The sequence below is a fragment of the Charadrius vociferus genome, unplaced genomic scaffold, assembly GCF_000708025.1.
Source record: "Charadrius vociferus isolate BGI_N301 unplaced genomic scaffold, ASM70802v2 scaffold410, whole genome shotgun sequence".
Taxonomy (NCBI): Eukaryota; Metazoa; Chordata; class Aves; order Charadriiformes; family Charadriidae; genus Charadrius; species Charadrius vociferus.
This window is the reverse complement of record NW_009646499.1, coordinates 2073082-2083282: the sequence shown is the minus strand read 5'-3', so window position 1 is coordinate 2083282 and position 10201 is coordinate 2073082. Positions and strand designations below refer to the sequence as shown.

Genomic DNA, 10201 nt, shown 5'->3' with positions numbered 1-10201 from the left:
CCACCCCACACCCCCCCACACCCCCCCCGCCTAAATTTAGCATACTGTGAGGCCAGTATAAATTTTGATGCTGATGACTAGCAGAAGCAAAGGAACTCAAAGAGCATTAACTTCTGTACCCCAGGGAGAATGCGTGCACTGCTAGTTGTTATTGAAACAATAATAGACTTGTACAGAAGATTTCATATATTTGTTGTCCAGAGAGCAGCAAAGTCTTGGCAAGTCCGCGTATTGCTTCATTGAGAATCCAGTGAGGAAAAGGCTCATCCCTGAACGCTAAACTGAAAAGCTCTCTGGCTGTGAAAATGAGAAGAGCCTTGGTTCTGCATTGTGGATTAACGGCGCAGAGTGCCCTGAGCATCGCTGCCTCCAAAGCCACAGAGCTGTGAAATAACGTTTGCTGATGTGGGATACCAGTGCATCTTTCAAGCAGATGCGAGTAGAGGGGATGAGAGTGTGGGTGACTGCTGGACGTTGCTGGTGTGGTCATCCTACAGCCACGTTCAGGTCCTCCCACCCCAGGCACGCAGGGCTGTATGCCAACGCCTGACAACAGGTAACAGCAAAAGTACAGCGGGGTCAGGAGCAACAACCATCGCCCCTGAAGGAGTTAACTGGCTGTCTTCAGCAGGCCCCAGTAGGAGTGCCACTGGGCTGATGCAGTTCTGGCTAGGTCAACGTGACTAACCAGCCTCTGTAGCAATAACTGTCAAAACATGATGATCGCTGCTCAGGTTGGGAAACTACAGTTGCTTCATCTAGGAACTGAGCAGACCACTTTCTGCTGTGTTTACATATGGGGGGGCAAGTCTAAGAGCCACAGCTCTGACTGACGATTCATGTTGTTAGTCACTACAAGGAAAATGAAAGATGGTTTGTTTGTATAGGTATATTATTCTTCTAAGAAACCCTTGATTACAGCAAAAGGAGAGAGGCATCTTTCTGATGGTTGAGAAACATGGATTAAGGTGCGAAAGGGAGCTGGGTGGCACAGTGGTGGTAATCTCTCATGTTCTGTTTCTCAGGAATCTGGCCGCTTCTGGATTAACTTTTTTTTTTTTTTCCTAGCAGTCCAAAGCATTCAAGGGAATTGCTGTTCATGTCTTGAAAACATGAGTAATGCCTACAAACTACTTCCTCCTCAGTGCTGAGTTATTTTCATTAAGATCTGGTTATTCTTTCTTGGAAAAGAAACTGAGTTTACATTTCAAAATATACAAATACAGCTCTGTTTTGTGTGTAATAGAAATATTCATACACTTGCATGATTCGTAATGCAAGTATACAATTAATAATTACAGCAGATTTTATTGCACATTGTCCCACAAGCCTTAAATGTCCAAAAGGAATTATGTTTTGATTTATAATGAGGCTTGGGTTGGGTTTTTGTTGTTGGTTTGTTGGGGTTTTTTTTGCTAAAAGACAGCATATCTATTGCTGTCATTACTAAACAATGGACTATTTAAAGCAGAACAGATGGTAAATGAGAGATGTTCCTTCCTTTCTTGTGTGTTCAGAATGCCATTTGATTTTTTTTTCTTATAAAGAACGGGAAAAGAAATTTGTGATTTGAATATAAACATAGATTACTTTTTTTCTTGCTGCTAGAGTGTATGTATATAATTATACACTGACTTTTGTTGAGTATTGAGTTAATAAGCTGTAAATGAGTGCAATTCTGAGAAGTCTGATTGAAAGCACCCTTGTGCTGTGCAGAGCACTGTAAAAATCTGTTGTTTCTTCTTGGGTGCAGGGGACACTATCCTTCCACACCAGAGAGTATGGCAGATATACAGGCTGCTTTACAGCTTAAGAAAATGGCAAAGAACAGTCAAGGGGCAGAAAATATGTACAGTACCTCATCTCCATATTGGAGGAGAAGGTATAATAGCTTGCAAAGTTGCATTTTCAGTCTGGAAAAGTTTAGAAAATAATAAAAAAAAAAAGCATTTGAATCATTATTATCCAAAATTCATGTAACAAGACCAAAGTTTTTAGTAACCTGCAGTGAAGTATCTTTTTGCTCTTGTAACTTAAAAGAACAATTTCCTATCTTGATAAGTTTATAACAAAACCTGGAGATTGATTGTATATATACGTTTGGTTGTTGTGGGCAGGAATGTGTTCCCTGTGAAAACCGGAGCCTCCCTTTTCCAAGTGGAGAAGAGGGGGGTGGATTTGTGTCACACAGTTCATCCTACGGAAGGATGCAAAGAGCCTTCACACTGGATGGGCACAGTTTGATTGCTGGAGGAAGGTCAGGATTTGACAAATGACCTCGATGTGGCCTCTAGACAACTTGCCCATATCCCTTTTTTTTTTTTTTTTTTTTTTTTTGTTCTAAGATATGCCTGTGTAGTTCTTCCCCATCAGTGACATGCTAACAAATCAAAGGTAATTTCAGTCTTTCCCAGCTACTCTCGCTCCTGAATGGATATGCATGTGTGCAAGCTGTGTGTTATAGATACGTGCTGATGGGATTTAGTCAAAGAACTGTCCCCATTTCTTCAGGTGCGGGGATAGAAAGTTTGTGAATAAATCACTTTTCACTGCCTTCTCAGCAGGTTTATGCCTTCTGGAAGTCTTTCCCTTTTTTTTTTTTTTTTTTTTTTTTTTTTTTTTGAAGTGCAGCAAAAACCACAGCCAGGCCATCTACTCAGGGGCTCCAAACTGCAACAGAAAACCACCTGTCTCTACATGAATGTGAGCAGTGTTACCCTTAGACTCACAGATATGGGCTTCTGTGGCTTGATTTGAGCCTCCTGTGGTGCTTTTGGCCCTATCTCTGCTCATCCACAACACATGTTCAAGGAACCTCTGGGAATGTCCGAACGTGCCATGTGTATAAGCATCGTATTAAAACTGCTAAATTTTACACATTTTTGGTGAAAGGCATGGTTCATGCGACTCCAGATGAACAAAGCAACTACGTTGGTTCCTCCCAGGCTCCTACATTAGATGGGCAAGTGAAAGAGGTGGCACATGAAGCTGGAATGTGAGAGGTCTCACTTGGGCAGAGCGAGGGTTGTGGGGGCAAACCATGAAACAACATGTGTCTGAGAGCAATCGTGACTGAACAGTTAAGCCAAAGTAGTGCAGACTGGAAGGATGTGCATGTCACTTTGCTAGTTTTTCTTTAACCTTGATTGGTTAGGGGGCTGCTTCGTACTTACGTCAGTTTATGCCCTTGTGTATCCGTATGGATGTCCTTTCCATGTTTTTCAAAACAATGTTGTCTTGCAAAGTTTTTGACTCCCGCTTGAGCAAATACATTTTTAAGAAGAAAACCAGAAAAATCTGTTGCCGTCATCGTACAAACAGTGTCATTTCTCAGGCATGCACAAAATATATGACCTTTCCCTTTTAGTTTCTGCTTGCTTTGTTGCTCATCTGAAGTAGAAGGCACTATGAACGCTTGTGTTGATTTTCAGATTTAGATCGAAAACTCACTGAAAAGAGGAACAGGGTTTATAAAAAAGCATGCTGTTTGGATATCTAAGCCTATAGTCATCTTTAAATTGAACTTTCAGCAAATTCTTGCTTTTCCTATTATCTTGGTTGTTCATTGTTTTCTAGCATTGCACACTGGAAAGAAATCTGCACAGACTTTACGCTCCCCATGAAGAAAACCCTGACAAAGCGTGAATGTAAGTCATCAGACTGATCTGCAGTTTCTTCTCATTTTAGGAAGGACTCACTGAAGTATCTGTGTAGTGTTTAGGAGTTGGATTAATTCCTTTTTATACATACTTTAATTTTCTTTGGCTTTTGTGACTAGAACTATGATGTTGATATACTCTGCTGGATACTAGGCAGTGGAGATGAGGCCTGATGCGTGTTAAAAGCAAGGACATCTGTATAAATTGTCTCCATCCTGTGAAGTCCCGAAGGGCTGCGATAACTATTCCCATCCTGACTTGCCTATAGGCTCTCACTAGTGTTCAGGCCTTCACTTTGACCACGAGCTCCTTGCTCATCCTACTGGGCACCACCCAGTGGAAGGTGCTCATGTGGGCCTGTTTATGTGTCAAGGAAAGGGTGGGGAAATGCACCACGGAACTGAACACAGTTTTGTCCAAGCCTGGCAGTTAGGCTGCTTGGCTGCTGGTGTGGAGAAACCAGGGTTAGTGCTGTGCTATGCTTCTCACCACTGGTCTTCCCCGGCCAGTGAGGACCCCTATGCAGATGCAGTTTTTAATTTTCTCCTTCCCTTAGATCTTCCTTTTCTACTCATCTTGTCTTTGTTCTTCTCCTCATCATCTCTGTTCTTTCCTCCCCATGTTTATCCTGACTCTCCTCAGCTTTGCTCCCAGATGTAAGTTCAGGTTCCCGAAGTTGCCCCCAGCTGACCTGCTCTTCCCCATGCTTCCTCCTGCCTGTACTGAAATAGTCCATAGCCTTGATGCTAAGCAGCCTGTATTTAAGTATTTGAATGTTCCTCAAAACCTGAATAATCAACAGTTTTGCAATCAAGTAGCTTAGATTGATGTCGTGTAAGGCAGCTGGTTTGGCAAAGATGGGGGAAAATAAATGTCACAGCCATGTTTCTTACTACAATATCTCTATCAAAATAAGTTCTCTTTTGTGTTGCTTTTCTTTTCGATTAATATTTAAATTGGATCACGAGAAACAAATATATGAGACACTTTGCATCTTCCAATAAGAAGTATATGAAAGATTTATTTTTTGTAAGGCTGGTAGAGGAGCAAGGCCCCTGGGAATTGGCTGGCCTGGAGCTGGAGGCATCCAGAATCGGTATCCTCCACTGAGGGATGGCCAAGGCGGTGCTCTGATCTAACCTCAGCCCAGCTTGAGTGCTGTAGCTATGACAGCTCAGATCCTCCTTGGAAGTGATTGCTAAACCTTACTTTTCCCCCAAAGACTGCTGTTTACACGTCTTAAGTAGAGCTACGTAGCGGCAAGTCACTCAGGAAACAGGCCGAGTGCTCCCTTGAGGGAGTGTTGTCTGCTGTCAGGTAGCTCTCAAGATTTATCTATTACGTTGAAAGTATTTTCAGTGCAATAATTAGTCTGTCGAGTTTCCCGAGGACCTTTCAAGCACCGTTCCACCCCTCTTAAACCCACTCTAAAGCCGGTGTGACTCCCATTGCTTCCAATTCCCTGAATGAGCCACAGAACAAAGTGTTACTGCGTGCGAGCCTGAGAGCTCAAGGGGGTGATAACTTTTATGGGCCATTACAGTGGATTTTCTGCTATATCGTGACTTATGTCAGTGCAATGATTCTTTTTGTGAGGAGCCTATTATGTGGTAATACAGATCCTTGTGTGAGTCTATTACGTGCTAGTGCATCGATCTTGAATTGACTGCAGTTTAAATGGTGGCACGGATGAGCAAAAATGTGTTCAAAAAGAACTATAAAATGTGAGTCTGTTTACATATTTAAACAACGACTGATTATATAAAGAGCGAAGGGTCGTGTAAAGCTACTACCTGATATTCGGCTGTTTTTTAAAATTCTGCACTAAAGCTAGTCAACACTAATACCTACATACTAGCTTGCTTAAACTGTTTGTATTAAAACTACAATACTTGCCCGAAATCAGCAACTGGAAAAACTATCAAAGATGATCTGATTGGTTATAGATGGGGAAAAAAAACATGTTGAGATACAGAAATTTTCACTTTAGAGTGTATAAGCCAAATTATGTATGTTTTTATGTTATAATATGCCCCCCTCCCATAAAAAAAGCACCCCTTAGGTGTAAACAAAATCAAGTGTGTATTTCTAGGAGCAAGGACTTATGTGCCCGTACCATTAAGACAACAGCTTGCTGGCAGGAGCCCCATAAAAAAGGCCAAAACAACCAACAAAACCCATTACACTCTTCAGTCTAGGTCAAAATTAAACTTACAGCAGCTGCAAGCCTGCTTTCTAAATGGTCATTCTGCACATTAATCTTAATGCACACATTTTCTATTTTCCCATCAGTTTTACAGGAGAACTAAGAAATGTATCTCCTCTTCAGAATAATGACAGTATTTTCTGGTTGATGTGGTGTGATGATTTGCTTGGGAGGTTGGTATTTATTGCAAAACCGTGCTTTAAGTTTGTGAAAATTGATGAAGCAAACCCATCCTCTGTGCAGAGACCTGACTTCTTGTGCACTTAAATAAACTTAAACTCTTTGACTTGTTCCCTTATGACCTGAAGAAACATGATGTGCTCTCCTTGTCCAAACTTCTTCCCTAAGTATTTTTTTGCTTTATCTTACTTCATCATACTTGAAGCTTTTAAAAAGAGGGACATTATGTTGTACTTGCAGACTCTGCATTCAAAATTGGTTTCTGGTCTTTCATGGGCAAGTGGGTAAATGCTAACATGGTGTATCCAAATGTGCATAGAAATTTGTCTGGTATTTCTTAATCTCACTTCAATATATAATTATGTAATTAATTGGACCAATTTTAATGATTTTTGAGGGTTGCAAAATAAGTGGTGTACCAAATTGCTATTACATTAGCTGCTGTTACATCAAATGCAACTGTAATTCCCCTTATCATTACTAAACACTTACCACCCTTTGGTTTTCACCAGGATGAGACTGACTGGAATCTGCTATTTTATTTCTCTTCTTTTTGGGGTAGACCCAGTCCAGACAAAACGGGGGGGAAAAAAAAATTCAAATTCCTGAGCTTCATAAGAAAGATCTGAATGCAGAATATGAATGACAGGAGTATAGAAGATCTCTCAGCAGAGTGAACTATGCCTTTGTACGCACAATGGGTTGGATGGATCCCCTCATTTCATATTTACTGTTGAACACAGCAGTAATCGAACTTTTTTGGCAAGGATCCTGTTACCTGCTTTCCTGATGACAGGTGCTTTTTCCACTTAAATCCCTGCCTCCATGGAGGGAGCTCAGGCACACTGTGAAAATTCAGCATAATAGAGAGTGCAAGTGGTTTGTTTTCCCTATGGCGAATGGTGCATCTCTGCTGTATGCAATATTGTTGTACTGTTAAGACACACAACCCCTATACCATCTATTCCCTAGCTAGGAGACAACCATTTCTTGTGTTGAGTCATGGCCTGCAAAAGCAGCATTTAGGTACTTTAGGGTAGATTGGCTCTTGCTCTTGTTGTACAGTGTAAGGCTGTTTACTGCAAAGCCCTGTTGCTAACTTTTATTCAGCGTTTTGCTGAATGATTTGCCTGTGGGAGATTACTTTGTCTGGAAATACCATGAGTAATTGTTTCACGAAGGAGGAGGAGGTAGTCATCAGTTAGTTGATCTCCAGGCAATTTCCTTAGCAGCATTACATTGTTATGCATACAAACAAGATACCTTTACTCCTGTTTTAGTTGAGACTACTTGCATGTTGTCTGTAATGCAGATGCAACTGGTGGCAAATGGCACCATTACATAGGGTCTTGAGCTAGGTAGGATTCAGGGAGCCTTCCAGAAGTTTAACATCCTGGTATGAGATATAATAGCATTTTCAGATACATATCCAACTATTTCTTTGTAGGTGTACGTTTTCCTGGTCAATTAGCACAATACATTCTAGTTCCCATCCACTGACTGACTGACTGGGTGTCTACAGAAGCCTGAAATTCAAAGAACTCTTAGGTCAGCATAAATTTTGCACAGATGATTTCACAAATCTGAGAGCAGCAGCTCCCACATTTTACTAAACTTCTTATCTGCTTTGGAATTTCTTCTTGGGATCAGTCATAGTAGAGGCTGCTATGAAAAGCCATTATGCAGAGAAAATGAAAAATCTTAATTAACCCTTGGTAAACCTGCGAACAAACCTTTCACATCACAGAAAGAGAAACAAAGACATCCAAAGGTTAAATGACTTGTCCAACATTTGTTAATGCAGCAGATACAGCAACAAACTGTATGGCTTAGGATTTTTAGGGTGTCTCTGCTCCCGGTGTTTTGGTGGTACTGGTGTTGCAGCTGAGCATGCACTGTAATGAACAAGTACCGTACATATAAAGCTTCATTGGGCAGTTCATGATGTGAGCACTGAAGAATAGCAGAGGAAGGATTTTCCTGCATTGTTTCTTGTGCTGGCTCGGACACTGGGGACATCATCGATATTCAAAGAGAGGTGCAATGCCTTCACCTTGCCTGATAGGTCTGCTGTTAGAACATCTTGTCCTAGGATACAAAAACCCCTGTAGCCTTTAAGTCACTACTTAGACTTCATCTTTTTAATTTGCCTTACTTCAAAATCAGTGTGCAAAACTCTACATAGAACTATACTTTGCTAATGTTCTCTGAACTTTGTTTCAGGACATAAGTGGGTGTGTGTACGTGTGAATATGTGCATAGTTAAGTATGAAAAAGGCCTATGCAGAGCTTTCCTCAGATCATCTTGAGTTCTCAATCTCACCTTTAGTTTCTACCCTGCTTCCCTGAGAATTGCAGCGAGAGAGAAATAAGCTATACCACATGGTCAACAGGCTTAAGCTCTTCAAACAAAAGGTTTCTGAAGTCAGTCATCCCTAACTGAAAATACCCTGTTTCCACTGCTCTCTGTGGGTTGTTAGCCAGTGTTTTCTAGATTTGAGCACCACAGGTGGCTTCAGCTGCCACTTGGAGCGCAGCGATGCTTGAGTATTTGTCATTCAAGTCATGACAAACATTATGGGAAAGACCCAATTTGCACCTTGCAAGAATTTGGTTGCCTGCTGACTGGGTTTATTAAATGATGTGAAATCCTACCAAGAAACATTGCTTAATTAATGGAAATCGCCTTGTGCATTAATTGTGCGTTTTTCCCCAAATTAAAGGCATTATTCTTCATTCTGGATGTGAAAAGAGTCATAGCCTGTGTAGCAAAATGCAGGCCAAACCCATGAAATGAAGATACAGACATCTCTGATTTCATACCCGTACTCCATACTCAAGGTCTGTTTCATTTGAATGAAGGTTAATTTAATGAACAGAAATAACCAATAGCTTTAGTAGCTTGAAAGAGGTCACTTCAATGAAAAACAATGAAATGGAGTATTGTAGTCCACAAAGTATTTTTGGAAGGGCTGGTAGAGCTGCACTGTTCTTAGGAACAATGATTTTTCTAGTTCGATCCTTTTGTTTTCTCCTTACTGAATCAACTGATTTCTTTTCTCTTATCGCTTTCTGTCTCTGAAGAACTTTCTGGTTGCAAAGAAGTGACTTTCTCGATGCTTATTTCCAACTTGCCTTTCTAAAACCGGGTTGGAGGCTGCGGTGTGGCCTTTGAGACCAAATTCTCCAAAGAAGCTGGGAAGATTAGCACGCATTTGGTCAGCTTTGGGCAGACAAAAGCTGAACTGAATTGATAAGGGAGCAACGGTGCAGGTAAGTCATTTTAGATTGTCTGAAGATTTGGATCTGGACTTCTGTGAGAGCATTCAGGAATGACATTTTGGCTGTCTAGACAATAAAATTCCTGTAGGCTTAATTAAAGCCAGGAATTAAATGTATTTCTGCTCATGAAACATACAGGCACGTCTTCAATTGTTGTGCTTTTCGACATAATTTCTAGCAAAGCTTTGGTTATGAGATCCTGTGCTACTTACTCGGTTTGATTTTGGGCCAGTCTGCTGTTTCTATCCTGTGATCTTCATACTTCTTGCCCGAATAGGCAAACAGGTAGCGGCTGATTTCTGCTCGTCCTCGCAGATTGAAGTATGTCAGCTTGTACTGCGGCATGCTGGATCCCTGAAAAGGGAAGACATCGTGTTGATTTACCTATGAGTAACTCAACTCCTTTTTACAAAAGCACAACATATGCTTGGTTTTGAAACATGTGCTTGTACAATGCAAAGGACATATTAAACTAAGCCGTGATGTGTTGTACTTGGCAATCATTGCATTAGTTGCACCTTTTTTTTTTCTGCATTTGTCATCCACAATATTCAGATGTGGACAATGCCAGTTAAACCTGCAGTTCCTCCTTGTGTATCTCCAGAAAGATGGCTTGATTTTTTTTATGACATATGAAGAAATTTCAGCTTTCGTTTACTTTTCTTGTGACCCCAAACTCAGGCCATTTTACAAAGTGTTTTTCAGAGTGCAAATCTAAAATCATGTACTGTAACAGAAGATAGCTGCTGTCTCGCACAGCCATTTGGTTCAAGCCTGCCCTGCTCAGCCTCTGTTGCTTGTGGGGACCTTTATCCAAGACCAAATCGTGAGAATTGCCAAACCGTTGTGATTTTTCTCATTAACCATTACCCTA

At 41.0% G+C, this 10201-nt stretch overlaps 1 protein-coding gene across 1 annotated transcript in view; it reads right to left on the bottom strand.

Moving 5' to 3' along the window:
- Positions 1-9677, bottom strand: part of HPGDS (hematopoietic prostaglandin D synthase) — an 18581-nt gene extending 8904 nt beyond the window's left edge. Inside the window, exon 1 of the mRNA XM_009882999.1 lies at positions 9540-9677. Within this exon, the coding sequence (XP_009881301.1) occupies positions 9540-9672 (133 nt within the window). The 5' untranslated portion in view covers positions 9673-9677. The remainder of the gene's footprint in view (positions 1-9539) is intronic.
- Between the last annotated feature and the right edge of the window lie 524 nt (positions 9678-10201).